The sequence below is a fragment of the Trematosphaeria pertusa genome (genome assembly GCF_010094035.1).
Source record: "Trematosphaeria pertusa strain CBS 122368 unplaced genomic scaffold BU26scaffold_20, whole genome shotgun sequence".
Taxonomy (NCBI): domain Eukaryota; kingdom Fungi; phylum Ascomycota; class Dothideomycetes; order Pleosporales; family Trematosphaeriaceae; genus Trematosphaeria; species Trematosphaeria pertusa.
The window spans coordinates 669,056-687,342 of record NW_022987231.1 but is presented as its reverse complement, the minus strand read 5'-3'; the positions used below and the strand labels follow the sequence as shown (position 1 = coordinate 687,342).

Here is an 18,287-nt window from a genome sequence, read left to right as displayed (position 1 = left end):
TGCCGTCAACCGGTCCGAGCGCAAGTACCCCAGACTCGTGACACGCGCTAAGCCCCATGCAGATACAACCTCGGTCCACGGCATTGCTGCGCTGAAATACTCCACTCTCCGCATAAGAACTCGGCTTTCCTTCGCTCGTCTTTCATCTCTTCCCATTCTCTTATCCTCCAGACCTCTAGACACCCTCCCCTGATCACCGGCTGAGTCTACATCCCCTCCCATCACATCCACCATGGCCTCTCCACGTACGCTACCCATCGACTGCTTTCACATGCCTCTAAAGCTGACCACACCGCAGAGCAAATCCGCACAAAGCTCACCGATCTGCTAAAGATCAATCACCCCGTTCTCCTTGCGGGAATGAACGTCGCAGCCGGTCCGAAGCTCGCTGCCGCCGTCACAAATGCAGGAGGTCTAGGTGTCATCGGAGGCGTAGGATACACGCCGGACATGCTGCGCGAGCAGATTGCGGAGTTGAAGGGATACCTCAAGGACAAGAATGCGCCTTTTGGTGTCGACTTGCTGCTCCCCCAGGTCGGCGGAAGCGCGCGGAAGACTAAGTAAGTGCTGGCTGCTCTGCCGCTCATTCCCCAGCACATTGGGAGCCGAGTGTGCTGACAAGAGATCGCGAACAGCTACGACTACACCAAGGGCAAGCTGAACGAACTCGTCGACATCATCATCGACTCGGGCGCTAAACTCTTCGTCTCCGCCGTCGGCGTCCCGCCCAAGCCCATCATCGAGAAGCTGCATAAGCACGGCATCCTCTACATGAACATGATCGGCCACCCCAAGCACGTGCAGAAGTGCCTCGATCTCGGCGTCGACATCATCTGCGCGCAGGGCGGCGAGGGCGGTGGCCACACGGGAGACGTTCCCACGTCCATCTTCATCCCGACTGTGGTCAAGATGGTAGAGGGATACAAGTCGCCGATGACGGGCGAGCAGGTGCAGGTCGTGGCTGCGGGTGGTCTGTTCAATGGCCAGTCGCTTGCTGCTATGCTCACCTTTGGTGCTACGGGTGTGTGGGTTGGAACGCGTTTTGTCCTTTCGGAGGAAGCTGGTGCCCCGAAGGCGCACCAGGAGGCCGTTCGGACCTCCGGCTTTGACGACAACGTCCGAACGATTATCTTCACGGGCCGACCGCTCCGTGTAAGGAAGAACCCCTATATTGAGAACTGGGAGGAGAACAGGCAGAACGAGATTAAGGAGCTCACTGGCAAGGGCGTCATTCCTGTTGAGCATGACTTGGAGAAGCTGGGCGACGACCTGGATGATGACACTATGGACAACGCACGACCGTTCCTTATGGGCAAAGCCGCCGCCGTTGTGAACGAGAGGAAGAGCGCGAAGGAGATTGTGGATGAGTTTGTTACCGATGCTGTCAAGTGGCTGCAGAATTGTAACGGGTATATCGTGTCGAAGCCCAAGCTATAAGTATGGCTCTGAATCTTTGATGCTCGGTTGAAGTTCTGCAGGCATATTGGCGCAATTTCTTGTCCATATTAATGCGATCTTGTATTCTTCCCCGCATGCATTTCAGTTCATCGTACGTTTGACTTCCGGAAGCGCCGCTGAGCTCTCGCCTCCCGGTAGCGTTGTGGAGTGCTGCCTCGATATCTATGCGCTCATTCAAAAGCTCACTGTGCCTTGATATTGTCTCGCTTTGGGTGAGGTGAGTTCACGCTAGGTACACTCGTGAAGGCTCACGAGAACGCTAGCTTCCGCGTAATCATAGGTTCTTTTCGGCTTCGATTTCCACCGAGACAGCTAAGCCGAGTATCATGTCAAAGATATTCTACTGCCAAGTCCTCAAGCCGACTCTGCTCAGGCTTCACCGTCTCTGCACGCTAGGCGATGCACTAGCTTATAGGCGCACCACACATGCCTGCGTTCTCACCATCCTACACTCATGTGAATGACGCGGGTCTACTACTGCGGCCTCTTGCTTCAGCCGCCAAGCCAACCTAGGTCTTTGTGCGACCTCAACACCAACACACGAATCCACGATCCTCAGCACCCTCCGGTGCATCTCCACCCCGCAATGACACCAAGCTTTCCTAGTCCAACTGTAGCTCGGACAAATAATCCACAGCCTATCTCGTGACGGAAACTGCCGTCGAAACTTGAACGAGCTAAATATACGCACCTGTTCAGCTGGACAAGCCCCCGGATATGGTTAGCTCCGCAGCCACGACATCGCGAGATTCCATGGCAGAGCGCCACATCTGTTTTTGCCTAGACGGGCAGTGTTAACGGCCCTTTATCCCTCATTTGTTGGGTTTTGAGGCAAATTTTGGGCAGTGGAGGCGCGGGCTGGTCACGGGACCGGCCGCATCACTCCACCACCAACATGCAGCCAGTAGGCTTAAAGTGCATTGGTAACGGAATGCTAGACAGGCGAATAGGGCAGAAGGGCTGAGGTGTGGCATTACGGGTTTAGGGCAGAGAGGCGGAAAGACGGTGGCGCGCTGGAGAAGTGTGGCTGCGGCCGTGGTGGAGGTGCAGGCGGATGGGCGGTGAAGAGAGGCTCAGAAGAGGTATATTTTTGGGATGGGGGAGCAGGCTGAAGAGTGCAGAGTGCTGTATATAAGGGAGAGTTGATGGAAGGGGAAGAGATCATCATCCAGCAAGCAAGCAACAGATCTCCAGATCAAACACCAACAGTGCCAAAGCCTACCACCAGTTCTACAGCATTAAAGCTTCTATATCCGCTACTACTCCATACTCTCCACCCAACCCAAACCAACCAACAACAATGAAGTCCTTCGCCATCGCCGCCCTTCTCGGCCTTACTTCTGCCGCCCCCACCGCCCTTACAAAGCGCTGGCCTAGCGAACCTGCCATCATTACGCCCACCTACATCTCGCACTACAACCTCGGCACCGGCGGACTCGTCTACAACCCGGCCACCGGCGCCGCGCATTTCGACGCCCTCAGCACCATCAGCGCCTTCTCCGTGCCCGCGGGCATCGAGGGCAAGAAGTGCTCGCTGCACTTCTATCTCGACCCGACTGACAGCACAGCAGCCGTCTCGGGCAGCGGCGGCGTCCAGGTCTTCAGCACGCACCAGGTGCCACCCGCCTACGACGTCGAGAGCTGGGGCCCGCCCGGGAACCAGCGCAACCAGCACTATGGCAACTTCAAGGTGCACACTGGATACGCGAATGTGGATGACTGGCCGAGGCTGCTGGAGGACTTCAAGTGCCCCGCTGAGGGAGAGTATGGGTTTGAGGTTGTGGCGAAGTGGGCCACGGGGATTGAGTGGGATGCCGGGCTTAGTGGGCTGTATATGAAGTATGAGTAGATGGGTGGATGGTGAAGATAGAGTCGGACAGAGATAAGGATGGGATGAATGGATTGGCATAGACGGATTCGATTCTTACGCTCGCTCTCGCTCCTTTCGAGGGCCTTTTGGGATGGGTTTTATTGGAAAGGGCCGGCGGGCAAGGGCGCGTTTAGTTCTGGGTGCATTTAGCAATGGTTTTTTTACAGCGCCGCTTCTGCTGTTAGCGCGGATAATGAAGACTGCTTCTCCGAACGATGAATTGACTAGTTTTGTTGAACGTGATATGGATCTCACAAGAAGCTTTGAGAGACCAGACAGTAGCAGGAGGTGTAAGAGATGCCTAAACCCCAGGCTCGATCATGACCAGGTCGTAATTCATGCCTACGTAACGAATGCTCCACTCTATGCGTTACCACGAAAGCAAAGTCCCACCCTCATTCCCAAGCCCCAATGATGCAATGTGGCCGTGTCGACGTGAGCGAACGTATGCAACGAGGAAATGCGTCCCCTAACCACTCTCTTTTCTGAACACTCTCATCCATCTCTTCACAGATTGTGAGGATCTACCTCGACCACGGGCCCTGTATACGACTTCTTGGCCCAGATTAAGTAGTAGGCGATACTGAATAGTGCGACGAAAGCTGTTACAACGACAGCCCAGTTCATCTGAGCTGGGTCCGCTATGCGGAACTGGTTGGGCCAGAAGCTGAAGAATATGAGCAGGAGAAGGTAGCAGCACGCGATGACGTTGTTCGCAATTCCCAAGGCGCCTTTTAGCCGCCATGGGCCCCAGGTCAGACTGCGATCGTAGGATTCGTCGTGGTTCGCTGATGAGTTGAACGCCGTTAACGAAGAGCCCGGGTCGTCCATGTCCCCGCGGATTCGTCTCCAGAGGAGTAAACCGATTGCCAGAAGGTAGGAAATGTAGAAACCTTCAAGCACGAGGGATATGGTGCCGTTAAATGCCACGTTGTTTCCGATATTGATGAGCGCAAGCAGGGCGGAGAAGAAGGTGACTGCCAGGATGGAGACTACGGGGATCGTGGTGCGCTTGTCAATCTATTTGGCTTGTTAGCCACGAGATGACCTAGAAGTGGCATGGAAACCTACCATGCTCAGCGCTCGTGCAAAAGGGAGTCCTCGATCTCGCGCAAACGACCACGTCATCCGTGAGGCAGCAGCTAAGCAACCCATTGCGCTGCAAAACTCGAGAGCGACGATGATACTCGTCATGATCGTCGCGCCGGCACCGGAGCCAGTGGCGTACGTGAATATCCTCATAAAAGCTGGAACGGGGCTTTCGTCATATAGGAGTTGAAGGATATCCGGAGCACTGAAGAGTACCGCGAAGAGCATTCCCAACGCGAGACAGCCATTGATTCCTAAACTGAGAATCATGGAACGGGCGACATCGATACTGGCGTTCCTGACTTCCTCGGACATCTGATTGAGTTAGCAAGCAGATGCTGTCCGCTTCCTTATCATACTTACGTGCACTGTAGAATCCGTCCCTACAAAGGCCAGAGCGTTGCCTTGGAGGCCAATGAAGAAAGCCAAAGCCTTGCTATTCCAGCCCCCTTCATTATAGAAAGACGTGAATATCTCTTTGGCGGAATGGTGCGAAGGAGTCAAGTAAACCAAAGGAATTAGGATTCCGAAGAAGCCCAGTATGTGGATGATGAGGACTATGACCTCGATTGCCGGAAGCGCAGCGCTGACGAAGATGTTGATGAATACACAGAGTAGAAGCGTGGCCCATAGGAGAAAGGTGCCGTGCCATAGCTCCCTTGTGTATTCGTGGTTGTTGAGAGTTACTAGGTTCAAAGTGAGGTCCGCAACGAAAAAGCAGACAGCTGTCAGCGCGGCAATCCAGCCAATCACGGTAAGCCAGCCTATGCAATCAGCATCCGCATGAACTGGTTTCTGAATCATGAGGCATACCGGTGATGTAACTAAAAAATCTCCTACTTGAGCGAGGCGCAAGTAGCGATACCCAATGGTACTGTCCGCCGGCCGTGGGGATTGCACTAGAAAGCTCTCCAATAACAATGAAGACTGAGAGGTTGCCCAGCCATATGAGCAAGAAGCCATATATCAGGCCCGCAGGTCCGCCACTACTTACATTAGATTCATGTTCCAGAGGGAGATGTTTGAGGATCACTCACTTTTGGAAGCCGATCGCAAACACGCTGTTGCTGGTCAGCTCGCTGCCATCTCATTGAGGTGTGAACTTTACACTAATAGGCTCTCCCAGGTGCACATCAAACCGCAAGAAAGCCCCGTCATGCTGACCAGTCCGAAGCGGCGCTATTCGATGTTAGCACACTAAAAGACCAAGCGTGCCGATTACCGTATCCTGATGACGAACCTTTAGAACCTGCTTTTTTCCCACGCGCGCCAGCTCATACCTGTCGCGGTCGAAATCACTGGCGCCTTTCGCGTCTGATACGGAGCTCTTGCCCCTCTGACGAAGGATGTCATCGTCGAAGGTCTGGAGGTCAATGGCTTTCTCCATGGTGAAATTTCGTGACCTCTCTCCTGTGCCCGCCGAAGGCTCTCAGGAGTGAACGATACCGGATTATAAAGAGTTTGATTGCCTGGATTTGCTTTGCGGGTTCTACGATAACGAACGAGCAGAATCGGAAGGAGAAGGATAAGAGAAGGCCGTAGTACAGGACACATGTAATGCACGTCAACCTTGATATTTATCCTCTCTAGAGGTAACGTAGGCCATGTGCGCCGACACCAGCTCTTAGCACGGAGTAGCCAATGGCGTCGATCGGCAACGACGGGGCGACTTCCACGGATGTATAGCAAGCCGGCTTTTCCGATCAGTTGGGCAATCGTAGGCTATCTGCAGCAAAAGGCGGCAGCCTTGACATATCAGACATATCTTACTGCATTTTGAGATTCAGGGAGTCGCGCGAGGGCGGGCGCTGGTTCGTCCGGCGCGTCGCACGGCTGGGCTGGGCAGGCCGAGAACTGTACTCTGCGGTGGCATGCATCGGAGGATATCCCTTGCTCGTATCTTCGCCACCAGGTCAAATTGCGAATCAGATAATTTCCCGGCTATCTTCGCGCATCTCCTTGAGCTACACAGGCTATGCTTTGCAGACTGCTGATGGATCGCCCATCTGCACCATCTAGCTTGGCCGGCTTGAGGGGTTGTTGAACAAATGGCGCCAATGATTCCACCCGCAGAGACGATAGAGACTAGGGAGTCGGAAGGAGACCAAGCGCAGGGTGTGCCGTCACACAAAGCTCATGTTGTTGGACAGGTGGCATGGGGGCAGTTGCAAGCGTCAATGACGCTGACGATGACGCTGACACAGACTGTCATACCGGAGTCAAAGAGATTGAGAAGTCCCCGGATATCTGTTGTAGTACAATATGTACAGGATCTTAGGATGGAGGTGGTTGAGACGAGGAATGAAGAAGATCGGCCAAGGACGTTGGGGTTTTAGACCGGCTAAACCGTCTGAGTCTAGCGTGCCACGTGGAGAGACGCTCATCTTGAAGCCATTCACGTGAACCTCAACAACCTCCTGGCCGAAATCTGTTCGGGGCAACGCCTCAGTTTCGGGTTTCTGCTTTCCTCCCGGAAGCAGGATCCGGTCGCATCGCCACGATCGAGCCGTGTGGCCGAAACCAGCTCATCTTCCTTCGCCCTGTTCCATTTCAAGTCCGCTTGTGGACATCTGTCGCAAAAGCGAGACTTCTGCGTGTTTGGCGGTCGTACTCTGCTAAGGCGCTTTGTAGTAGATGACCCGTACACACATCGTGAATGCGCCATCTCTCGAAATTTCGTCCTCTCTAGGGCCTCCACGAGATTTGTGCTCGCGTTTCGAGGCTTTCTACTTAGGATCTCCTATGGCGACGGAACTCCCCAAGCGACGCTACTTCTGCAGAAGCCCCCCATTTCCGTCCGCCCGCCAATCAACGCTTCAGTGAGAAAAAGACAGATGGTCTATCAGTACATGATTGCCATCATGCCATTGAACTGCTTAAGAAGCTCACTAAGATTCATGACCTCGTACAGCCTGCGTAATACTACCAGCGCGCACTTCTCGCCTCCATTGTTACTTGGCCTCCAGTATCATCTCCCAGGATTTACCCCTCACCCCTGACCACCTCAATCCCATCACTATGCGCCTCTCTACTCCTCCTCTCCGCCTCCTCCCACTCCGCACAAACAACAGTAGTCTTCATAATCCGCGCCTGACTTCCCGTACTATCAGTCTCCCACCTCGCATTCTCCACCTTCTGCGCCGTTATCTCAACATCCATCTGCCCATCCGGTCTTCTCGGACCACCGGGCAAACCGGACGCAGAGTTCGCATGGTTCGTCGCACTCAGCATGGGTAGGAACCTCTTGATCCCGGTTTCATTTTGGCTTCTTCTGCTCTTTTCGTGCGCTGCTGTAGAGCTTGTGGAGCTGAGCTTGTAGGACACGGATTTGCTGCGGCTGCGACTGCGCGAGTAGCCGAGCTCGGAGGGTGTGCCGCGGCGGCGCAGTTCGTCGGCGCCGTAGAGCCCGGAGGGTATGGATTCTAGGAGAGGCCGTAGGTAGGGCACGCACGACGTAAGGATTGTTATGCATTCAATGATCTGGGTAGTGAGTGTCCATTTCCAAAGGGCGCGAGTGGGGTTCTCCGAGTCGAAGGCGGGGATGTATGCGATTTGGATCCCACTCGCTATAATGTCGCTGCGATTGGTTAGCGGTCACGGAATCAAGGAGAAAAAGCGCAAACATACAATGATCGTGCTCCGAAGAAGCCGAGGATTGTGATCTTCTTGCTCACGCTCATTTGCAGCGTGAAGATGACGTGCACAGGAAAAAGGATGAGACAAAGGTCAGTTAACATGTTGATGAGGCCCATGGCACGCCAGAATGCAGGCTACCATGTGGTCAGCAATACTTCGATTCCATCATGACAGAACATACCAAGCTCATGCAGGTGCTCTCCCGTTCGACAAATCGCCATGGTTTTTCGGTGCCACACTGAAATGCAGCGACAAACTCTGCGGCTATGCCCCACAGCGCGATGAAGATTGTCAGTCCTATGCCGAGATTGCGATGCAGATCCGAGGCGGTGAGGATCATGAGCAGGGAGATAATTGAGAGCTTCGCGAGAGCCAGGGTCGCAATGTAGAGCAGCTTATTTGCATACTCGGCCTGCAGACTGTGAGTATGCTTTCAAAAGTCAAATTTAATGCGAATGCGAAGAAGCGGACCCGAGCTGAAGATATGAGCATGCAGACCAGAAGCATACCTTTTCGTACGCCACGATCTGACTACCCGCCAATGACCTGATATCCCGTCCCAGCCCATTCTTCGTCTGGATACTGACGGCTATGCCGGAGCCGATGCTTGCAAGCTTATCGAAAGCAATAGCAGTCAGTGCGGGCCGTTGACATCGGAACATTTGCTGAGTGGAGACATACTAGGGCCGCTACCACAAAAGCATCGTCGACATCGATCCGCCTCTTCAGCGCCCTCTTCGTAACGAGCCTCGTCAAGACCGCCAGCACTGAAGAAATCAACAGCACCCAAGTAACAACATTAAGAAAAGGGCCGAGGTCTCGCTCAGAGCCCGGCTGTCGTGCAACGCGCTGGTTCGCAGAAGGAATGGCAGTCATGGCATCGCAAACTGAATCATGCCAAAGCGCTGAGCAGCAAAAAAGAAGGAAAGCCGCAATGATGCTAGGAGAGGCGGCGTCTAGCTGAAGGCTGCGCACTGCGGCGCATGGCGCTCAGAAATGTAATATTCCGGGCGTGGATTTGTGTGTAGAACGATTGCGATCTGGTGTCCCGCCCTGCGTTCAGTTGCCATGTTATTCTCAGCCCTCGAAACCGAGTCCGAAGAGGGGTTGACGAGTCTGTGGATGCCGTGTGGTACGCGAGCAGGAGGACAGCGATGCAAGGACGATCAGAGCAAGATAGTGAGCATTCTTGCCAATCAGTCGCCGTTGTGCGACGAAGCCAGCCATGCGGTCGGCATCGGTGGGTTGACTATTGCCCGACTTCCTGGACGCAGCTTTGCGCTAAGGAAGCTAGAATATACTGCTGGCCCAGGGAGACTCGAACGCATCTAGGACTGAGACAACTCCTCGCTTCATGCGCTGCTAGTTGGGATCGATTGTCTCGTCATCCATAGTGGGGCGCTAAGGCGCTGTGTAGCAATGTGGCTTACTGACTGTACCACGGCAGCTGTCGAGGGAGATTGAAGGATATTCTAGAGCGGAACAATTTGCACCGTGAAACAAATACCAATGCATGTCTGAGGGACTTCCGTTTTGGGCGGCGAAGTCGGAAGCCGGCAGCAGCCAAGGCGTGAAATGGTCATCTGACATCTCTTACACGCACTTGCGGGTCTCGAATGCTGTGCATCATGAAAATACGGTAGTCTGTACGATGTGACCCAGATTGAAGGATGCGAAGAATTTCATTTTAGTTTTGGCCCTAATGATGCATCTACAATGCACTCCAAATCCTCCAGACGTTTTAATCGGTAAGGACAGAGGGACGATGAATGAGCGTATGTTCAGACCCGAAGCCTGGTCTGACTTGCCCAGCCTTCCAATGTACCGACGCGGAAAGGCGGAAGCGCTTTATCTGGATGCGAGTACGTCAGCCCTCCTGAGATGAGATTATTCGACGTATCGACTTACTATCAGTCTCGCACCTCTGTCGGATTTTCCACTTCCATCTCGATAGCGAGAGCAATTCTGCGATGAATAGGTATGGGTCCGATCTCTGTGATATCTACAGCTGGAGCTGCTCTGGCCATGCGTTGTAGACGGTGAGCATCGAGACCAGTAAGCAGGAGTCCGCGTCGGTCAACATGTACAATTTTGTCGGGTGGAGTAGAGACCGGACGGTGCTCAATTGGGGCAGACGCGGTGCCAGTCGCGAGAGCAAGCAAAGGTAGGAGAACGATGGTGGATCGCATCGTGACGTCGTCGATTGAAAGAAGCCTGCATTTGTCAGAAGTATACCGCGATGACGGCATGATGCTACTCACAGTGCCTCGATGGTGCAATAAGCAAGACGTCTTGGTGCTTGGATGAGTGACTGGAACTAGCTACCTAGACTGCCCTGATCCTAAATAAATACCCTCCTCCTTATCACTTTGTACGATGAAGCTCAGCGACAGCACGTCCTTCGCGATCAATCATGTGGACGCAGGTGCCATGGGAAAGGTTGACCGGCACTAGGGTAGGATATGTCTCAGGTCGGGACGGCCCATCGCCGACATGTTGGTTCCACAACTACTTCTCTATGATACGCCGGAGAAGACCAAAGCAAGGAAATGTTCGGCTAGAGCGGCGGTGAGGGTCCAGCTGGCGTCGTTTTTTCCATGGATGGCAGGCAACAACGCACCATGGAGGATGGATCGAGAAGTACCCGTCGGATTCCTTCGCATCGTTGCTTTCGTATATGCAACATGGCATCCAACACCATTTTTTTGTGGGGGATGCATTTACCAAAATGAGGCACTGTAAGCGATGTTGGATGTAACTGTGCCATATATTCAAGCTTTGGTGCGAGCGACAGTCCCAGCGTACTCTTCATCCCCACTAAGGTTGCGGACACCAACTGACGGCTGCCCGGTGGTTTCATAGACAAGTCTAGAAAATCTCCTTTTGACCATCACTCATCTGCTCATACGGATCTTTGTGCCCATGGTACTCAAAATAAGCCTTCATGGTGGCTCGGTAAGGGGAGTCCTCCGGGCAGTGAGCGAAGAGCTCTAGGGTGTTAGTGGCCTCGCGATAGTCGTCGAATTTGTGACAAGCGTGCTGATCGGGCCTGGTAGCCCAGGCCGTCAGTTTGTTCCAGTCACGGCACCTCCTCAGCTGGCCATCTCCCACATGATGCGCAACCGCAGCGGGCATTGGCGTGTCATCAGCAGCGCACATGATGTCCTGCCGCAGCCCGTCCAGACAATGAAGAAGATGGTGAAGAGAGAATGTCTGCCCGTCGCCGCTATGTTTTGTGACTATGGCTTTCCGTATAAGTTTCTGATGCCATGTTAATTCTGCACGGGTCCAAGGAAAGGAAAGGCGGCTTACCAAGCAGTGCAGATCGTGGAAGCCTTTAATATAGTAGATGCTGCGTTCGTTGTCCCAGGGGAAGCGTGAGGATGGCCCTAAGCCAACCTGCTTCGCGAAGTCATCGTGGAGGGAGATCGCCATAGGATTCGTGTCTATCGCGTCCCACGCCTCATCCGTGACGCTTTGACTGACATTGGGGTTCCAGTATCGCGTATAGGAGTGGAACGGAATGACGGTGTCAAAGGTGATTCCGCCTGAGATAGATTAATATTGCAGCACGCGCGTGAGGTATGTCAGCTTACTGTACTTGCTCTTCCCTAAGTCGCTGGAAGAGTACCGGAGGCGAGCGTTATCAAGCATCAGCAGAACATTTGCTGAGAGAGAAAGTAGGAACAGCGATAGATAGACGACGAAGCTGGGGGTATGGGTAGGGATAATCTCCGTGCTCGCGTTCCAGTCGATGCCTTTCACTTCGATCTCACCCTCCTCTTCTCCGCTCAAGGGTCGATACTCTCGGTTGCTCCCCATGACGATAGCTCTTTCATGATGGAGAGAGCGTCGCCACCCAGTATTGATGGAGAAAATATCTGTGCTACACTGATGTTACGCATTTCCTAGCCGTTTAACCTCAGCCCGCAACGGCATAAGGATCCACCTTGTGGCGCGCTTTTGGCTCCGGGCTCGGACGACCGATGAATTGCGTGCGACCGGTGTCGGCCACGTCGCTGCCGGTGGCCTAGCCGATAAGCTAGGGCCGGGCAAGGAAAAAATTGCGGTCGCAGGTGAGACGACGAGAGCGCCACATGTGAAACCAATATGACGATTCATGGGGTATGATTGATGAGGGGTTGCTCAGACGTGGTCCCGTCCACTGGGTGTGAAAGCTCCAGGGCTTGCGTCCACTTCGGCAGTGCGCTAGTCCGCAAGGAGCACTCACTGGCGCCTTCCTAATTCGGGCTGGTGAACCAAACATGGTACCACCATTACTTTTACTGACCTTCCAAAGTGCGCTTGCTGTGCCTCGATCTAACATCAAGGGCTTGTTAACGTATGATAGTCAAATCAGCCCCAAACACCATATAAAATTCATTTGTGCCCCTAAAATGGGCTCCATGGAAGAACCAACACTGAAAGCTGCCAGCAAATATGTACTCAAACATGCGAAAACCAAGGAAGAGATGGATCAAATAATGGATGTGATATGGGCGGCGAACTACTCCCCATACGACCCTTTCGCCCAACTCTTCTTTCCAGTCCTCGGTTTCAGGCCCCTCGACCGCGAAACGTCGGTCGCTGAGTCGAAAGCCCGTTTCTGGAGTCAACACATGGCGGATCCGTCGAGCAATTGGTTCTACGTTGTTGGCGGTGACACTGGGAACGTTGTTGGCTGCGCGCAATGGCAGATATTTACCTCAAATCCATTTCCTGATGGAGTGCCGCCATTGACTGCGCCGTGGTGGCCAAAGGGCGAGCACCGGGACTTCTGCGAGTTGATTCTGAATCAAGTGTATAAGCCAAGAGCGAACTGGATGCGGAGGCCCCACCTCGGTATAAATCATCCCATACCTTTACATTGCTCAAAGGTTGATGTGGACAGCGCTTAACTGGATGGCCGTCCACCCCGCCCACCGCCGTCTCGGAATTGGCTCCCTTCTCATGGCTGCCGGTACCACTCGCGCCGACTCACTAAACCTCGAATGCTGGATGGAAGCATCCTCTATGGGAAAACCTCTCTACGAAAACGTCGGCTTCCGATCACTGTTCAAGATCGCTTTCGACACCGACAGGAAAGACGCGAGTAATGTGTGGCGGAAATGCGAGCGGGAAATGACCCCCCCGCCGTTCTTCGCTATGTGGAGGCCGAAGGGTGGGATGTGGGATATTTATGCCGCGGATGGTGAGAGAAGAGGGGTGAAGATGCCATGGGAATTGGGAGTGGAGCAGGGAGGGAGAGAAGAGAGGGTGGCAGAGGCTTACCCCGGGCACGCGTAGCGGGCAATATTCAGACCCGGGGTACACACGGGAGAGATTGGACGGTTTGTAAAACAAGAGAGGGAAAGATGATCTGTACGAAAAAGAACGTATAGGAAACAGGAATGGGTATCTCATAAAGGCGCAAATGGCCCACTGTGAACGAAGGGAAAGGTGTTTCACGCCACTTGAACCACAGCACCAACCTTCAGCGGAAGCTCCACCAAGCTCTTCCTTTCCGTTACCCCATCGACCCATACATTTGGCCCTTGCTAGGTCCTTTCAACCATTTGTTAACCCGCTCCAACCATATCCCTGCAGTCTCCCTCCTCAGCGGTCACCTACCCGATCCTCTCTCCATCCCTCTTCCTCTTTCACCTTCCACCATCACCCCTCTCTCCCTCACTCATCCAGCAAGGCCACAACACTCCACACTATACCGATGACTGCACCCCACACACGCATGCCCCACCTGATGCGTCCACCACTCTCTTGCGCAACCACAGCACTTCCACTTGCAGTCCGGGATAGGTTCTGCGCCGGGGTACGGGGCGAATGCGTTCGTTGGCGCTGAAGCTTGGCGGTGGGCCATCAATAGAACAAGGAGAGGGAGTACCACGTAGCTAGCTAATGACCAATCGGCGATCATAGCGTCCGGAGAAGAGGAGAGTGGAGTAAGCTGAGCTGAGTTGAACTGAGCTGGGTTGAGCTGAGGGTCGGCGGTGGTGGTGGTTGAGGTTCTTGGCGTGGAGTAGAGGTGTGTGCGTGGGAGGGAGGGAAGGTGGCGTGTTGGCTACTGATGTGGTGTTCGAAACTTCGCGAACTGGCTGGATTGTTGGCGTCCGCTAGTTTGGGGAAGTGGCGGTTTGGATATAGTATGGCGAGCGGTTGATTGCCGAACTAGTTGTATTTTGGGTATCAGCTTCAGGCTGCGCGACACCGGCTTCGTTCCGCTCTTGTGTCCGCTTATGCAACATCCGGGAGCAAGCTCCGGGAGGGAAGAGGACGGCTACAGGAGGTGTGGGTTGCGCTGTTCCATTCACCCGATGGTGTGTTCCGGAAAATGAGTTTGTGGCGGTGAGATACTGGGGGTTTAGTAAAGAGAGGTTTTGATTGGCGGAAGATGGTCCGAATGTCAGGAGGAAGCAGCGAGAAAAGAGGTTACAGCGCGCGGTTTCCAAAAGCGGAAAGTGGCAGAGGGAATATCTAGGTGTGAATTGGGTGGGTGATAAGAGGCAGGCGTACTTATCAAAGATGCGCAATGCCATGAAAAGCCGCTAGCATTGTGGTGCACCTACCATCGTGTCAAAGAGATGGGGGCTGCAAGGCGTCACAGAACTCAAGGAAAGGAGATCAAATAGATATTTCATTGGAATTACCTGGACAGGCCAACCTTGTCCTCGCCCGAAACGCCATTCTCGGCCAGCGCCGATTCCCAGATCCATAAACATGATGACCGTGTATACCATGGATGTGTAAGATATCTGAGGCGCGAAAGAGCGTATTGATTAATCGATGAATCCGTTAGTCGCCATGGCCATAGCGTCTGCAGACCAAATGAAGGGGATGAATCCCGTCGGTGATAGAGCCAAACCTATCCGCATGATGACAGAGACCGTGCTATGTGCGAACCGAATGCCGGGGTTTAGAGCGGCCTAGAAATAGACGCTAGCTCAGGACAGGCAGGTATAGTCCCTACCTACAAATACTCCGGCGGGTTGTCGATGATATTCTGGAACTCAATCCGACGCTTGCCTGCGGTGCTCTTTACGTGCGGCTTCGCATCTGAAGCAATGTAGTGCTCTTCAACCCTAATGTCGCCTTTGAGATTTAGAAAGGCTTCCAGGACGTCGTTCTTTAACATCTCGCTCTGCACATCTTGTGCGGAGTCGTGCCAATAGATAAGCACGTCCTTGAGGTATGGTGCTTGCTTCAAGATCTTGACCACATACTCAGCTCGATTCATGAGCAGCGCCGGGAATACATTCCCGGCAAAGCCGGTCGACTCTGAGCGGATCCAGGTGCTGTCCCATACGAATGTGACCTCAGCCTTGCGGATGCTCTCCATGGGAGAGAAAGCGGCGTCGGCGATCTGGCCTAGAGCCTCCTCGAAGAAGCTGGTATGGGCGAAGCTGCCAGTGGCGTCGATCTTCAGGACAGCGACATTGTAGAACCAGTCCTTGGCTTCATCATTGAGCTGTTTGGAGACAAGGAAGAGCTCGACGGGAGGCGGGCAGCGTGTGATACGCAAGAACTTCGGGATATGACGCCATTTACCATGCGGCCTGACGATGGGAGCTGGAGGAGGCGGAGGAGCAGTCTGGGTGGTGGTTCCAGCGGCGTTGGCCGTGTCGCCGTCTGCGTCGGCCATTTCCTCGTCAATGTCGCTCTCCGCATCCTCAGCGGCCTCAGCATCAGCCTCATCATTCTCGCCATCGCTCTCTGCATCCTCGGCGGCTTCGGCGGCGGCCTCTTCGTTTTCTTCGCCGGCAATGTTACCCTCGCCGTTGTCATTCTCAGCCTCAGCCTCAACCTCAACCTCCTCATTCTCCACGCCGTCCATGTCCTCAGGGACCCCACCGTCGTCCCCCTCATCCTCTGCGACGTCTACATCCTCCTCCTCATTGCCATTATCGGCCTCATCGTCTTGCTCCCCATCTTCGTCGTCATCGTCGACCTGCTCCTCGTCATCATCTTCACCGTCGTCCTGCTCGTCGTCCTCATCCTGGTCGTCTTGCTCATTCTCCTCGCCCTCGTGGTCGACACCCATCTCGCTATCCTCGTCATAGGAGTCATTGTATCGGACCTGCGGCGTCACGCCGTCGGGGTTGTTGGCCGCGTTCTTCGCGATAAGTTCCTTGACCTCCTTCTTCTCGAAATAGTAGCGGAGGACCTTCTTAGGCTTGGTATCGCGGGCAGCAGCGAATTCGAAGATCTTCCAGCGCATCTCGAGCGGCAAGCCCGTCAGGGTAGCCTCAGCTTGGGTTGTAGCCATTGCGGGGCAATCGGGTTGCGGTCGGCTTGTCGCATGCGGTTGGAGGTAGAGAGCGAGATTGCGGGGGCCGAAGGGCGCTTTATCTGTAGAGGAAGAGCTCGAGCGCTCGCGGGTGAGGTGAAGCAGGCCTTGGGTACGAGGGGCTACTAGGCTGGCTTGCTGCCTGGAGGAAGGAGCCTCGCGCGGCGCTTGGGTCACTGCGTCTCAGGCTGCTTGGGTGCGGGGAAGAGAAAGTGAGAGTGAGCGTGAGAGAGGGCCGAAGAGGTTGTGCGCAGAGGCGCCATTGGGCGCTTAAGCCTGCCATGGCGATGGGCTCCGAGATCTGTTGGGTGTGCTGTGGTATCTCTGCGGTGAACGTTCACGGCGCGAACAGTCGCGCCTGCCAATGGGGAAAGGCGGCCCAGGCATTCAACACGCAACACCAAGTCCGCGCTCCTGAGGCCTGTAAACAATGCGATACCTCTCGCACCATAACGGCCTGGCGATTCCTCATTGCTTTACTGTCCACGTTCCTGCAGCTTTGTGATGAGCGAGACAGCCTCGCAGCACATCCCAGCGACGATCACAAGGTGGCCCAAGCTCCTAAGCTCTGGTGGAGCCATGGCTGCTCGACCACTTTCCCTTCCGCACTCCATCATGAGATCACTTTGCCCCCCTAGCTGTATTCCATCCATCTCCTAGGCTTATAGAGCTAAGCCTTCAGCTATGAGGCGATGCGCCGCAATCAAAGCCTTGGCATTGGTGAGGACCAGCATTGGCGCTCCTTCGTGTACGAGCAGCGGACATCGGGTCGTACGCGCTTCTGTATATAAAGAAGGCCATCAAAGGTGCAAGTTGAAATATTTCATTTTATCAGACAAAAGGATCTAAGACCATTCCTACATATTCGTTCAATCTTTCGTGCGAGCAGAAGCGGAATCTTGCATATCTCAACAGCTAGACGTCTCGGATTCCTCGCTCACTTGAGCTCCTCTGACCGACCTCTTGCGCGATGGGCTCCAACCCCAAACCCAACATCACCTTATACCGTGGCTGGGATGAATCTGGAAGATACGTCTGGTCGCCATTCGTTACCAAGGTCGAATTCCGCCTGCGCACCTCTGAAGCCCCATACACCTGCGCCGTTGGATCCACGAGATCAGGTCCCAAAGGGAAGATCCCCTATGTCGAACTCATGACTCCGAACAACCCTACCGAATGTCTGGCCGACTCAAGCCTTATTATTAAAGACTTCAGCGACCGCGGTCTGATCACCGACGTCAACGCGAGGCTGTCTCCTGCCGAACGAGGTCAGGATCTCGCCGTTAGGGCGCTTATGGAGGACAAGCTATGCTTCTGTCACACCTACGAACGATGGATCAAGCACTACTACATCATGCGCGATCATGCCCTCTGGTCTATTCCGTATCCCATGCGCGTCGTCATCGGGGTCCTGGCATATCGCGGAAACGTGCGCAAACTGCACGATCAAGGAACAGGACGCTTCACCGACGCCGAAATCCGTGGACTCATCAAGGAGGTGTGGGAAGGAGTCAATGGAATGCTAGAGGAGAGTCGTCGGAGAGGAAAACAAGGGGAGTGCTTTTGGGTTCTAGGCGGGGATGAGCCGACTGAAGCCGATGCCACGGTTTTCGGTTTCGTGGTCAGCGTCTTGGTCTGCGATGCAGGACCTGAGAGCAGAGAGTTGATCAAGAAAGAGTTTCCGGTGGTGGTCGAGTATGCGGAACTGATTCATAAGCGCTGGTTCCCGGATTATGAAATGTGGGCATGAGTGAAGGACCTCAACCATGTATTTCTATCTCACTTTTAAATCTTGCAGTTTCGTTTTCTTATGGGTTGATAAGATTGCTTGTGTCACAAGGACCGATCGCGCTTTCTTAAAACAGCGGTGTGAGTGAAGGACAACCGCCTCACTCTTTCTTCTCCCGCAATAAGCATTCAATCCAAGCTTTGGCTCTCAACTCACTCCCATTT

General features: G+C 54.1%; 9 protein-coding genes across 9 annotated transcripts; 5 read left to right on the top strand and 4 right to left on the bottom strand.

Moving 5' to 3' along the window:
• Positions 1 to 112: 112 nt before the first annotated feature.
• BU26DRAFT_610291 (2-nitropropane dioxygenase) lies at positions 113 to 1,627 on the top strand. The gene is made up of 3 exons (XM_033835986.1): positions 113 to 245; positions 299 to 560; positions 636 to 1,627. Exons 1-3 carry the CDS (start codon positions 233 to 235, stop codon positions 1,435 to 1,437), a joined length of 1,077 nt encoding a protein of 358 aa, XP_033677455.1. The 5' UTR covers positions 113 to 232; the 3' UTR covers positions 1,438 to 1,627.
• Positions 1,628 to 2,346: 719 nt separating this feature from the next.
• On the top strand, positions 2,347 to 3,542 carry BU26DRAFT_555647 (uncharacterized protein). Its single transcript, XM_033832332.1, has one exon. The coding sequence runs from the start codon at positions 2,759 to 2,761 to the stop codon at positions 3,305 to 3,307; it is 549 nt and encodes a 182-aa protein (XP_033677454.1). The 5' UTR covers positions 2,347 to 2,758; the 3' UTR covers positions 3,308 to 3,542.
• A 92-nt stretch (positions 3,543 to 3,634) lies between these two features.
• Positions 3,635 to 5,915, bottom strand: BU26DRAFT_555646 (amino acid transporter). The gene is made up of 7 exons (XM_033832331.1): positions 5,658 to 5,915; positions 5,526 to 5,596; positions 5,455 to 5,478; positions 5,231 to 5,403; positions 4,781 to 5,181; positions 4,400 to 4,732; positions 3,635 to 4,348 (listed from the first exon to the last, which is right to left on the bottom strand). Exons 1-7 carry the CDS (start codon positions 5,802 to 5,804, stop codon positions 3,836 to 3,838), a joined length of 1,662 nt encoding a protein of 553 aa, XP_033677453.1. The 5' UTR covers positions 5,805 to 5,915; the 3' UTR covers positions 3,635 to 3,835.
• Positions 5,916 to 7,333: 1,418 nt separating this feature from the next.
• Positions 7,334 to 8,929, bottom strand: BU26DRAFT_544059 (uncharacterized protein; the record flags this gene model as incomplete). Its single annotated transcript, XM_033831717.1, has 5 exons — positions 7,334 to 7,994; positions 8,045 to 8,187; positions 8,235 to 8,465; positions 8,563 to 8,667; positions 8,735 to 8,929. 5 exons carry the CDS (start codon positions 8,927 to 8,929, stop codon positions 7,400 to 7,402), a joined length of 1,269 nt encoding a protein of 422 aa, XP_033677452.1. The 3' UTR covers positions 7,334 to 7,399.
• A 1,992-nt stretch (positions 8,930 to 10,921) lies between these two features.
• BU26DRAFT_584736 (uncharacterized protein) lies at positions 10,922 to 11,981 on the bottom strand (the record flags this gene model as incomplete). Its single annotated transcript, XM_033834612.1, has 3 exons — positions 11,650 to 11,981; positions 11,366 to 11,601; positions 10,922 to 11,314 (listed from the first exon to the last, which is right to left on the bottom strand). Exons 1-3 carry the CDS (start codon positions 11,873 to 11,875, stop codon positions 10,922 to 10,924), a joined length of 855 nt encoding a protein of 284 aa, XP_033677451.1. The 5' UTR covers positions 11,876 to 11,981.
• A 478-nt stretch (positions 11,982 to 12,459) lies between these two features.
• Positions 12,460 to 13,339, top strand: BU26DRAFT_438871 (uncharacterized protein; the record flags this gene model as incomplete). Its single annotated transcript, XM_033824313.1, has 2 exons — positions 12,460 to 12,895; positions 12,945 to 13,339. The coding sequence occupies 2 exons, from the start codon at positions 12,460 to 12,462 to the stop codon at positions 13,337 to 13,339; spliced, it is 831 nt and encodes a 276-aa protein (XP_033677450.1).
• Positions 13,340 to 14,666: 1,327 nt separating this feature from the next.
• Positions 14,667 to 16,805, bottom strand: BU26DRAFT_524559 (uncharacterized protein). Its single transcript, XM_033830314.1, has one exon. It carries the CDS (start codon positions 16,311 to 16,313, stop codon positions 15,018 to 15,020), a length of 1,296 nt encoding a protein of 431 aa, XP_033677449.1. The 5' UTR covers positions 16,314 to 16,805; the 3' UTR covers positions 14,667 to 15,017.
• Positions 16,465 to 17,138, top strand: BU26DRAFT_161294 (uncharacterized protein). Its single transcript, XM_033820133.1, has one exon. The coding sequence runs from the start codon at positions 16,616 to 16,618 to the stop codon at positions 16,970 to 16,972; it is 357 nt and encodes a 118-aa protein (XP_033677448.1). The 5' UTR covers positions 16,465 to 16,615; the 3' UTR covers positions 16,973 to 17,138.
• BU26DRAFT_524558 (uncharacterized protein) lies at positions 16,955 to 18,268 on the top strand. The gene has a single exon (XM_033830313.1). The coding sequence runs from the start codon at positions 17,305 to 17,307 to the stop codon at positions 18,082 to 18,084; it is 780 nt and encodes a 259-aa protein (XP_033677447.1). The 5' UTR covers positions 16,955 to 17,304; the 3' UTR covers positions 18,085 to 18,268.
• Positions 18,269 to 18,287: the final 19 nt, after the last annotated feature.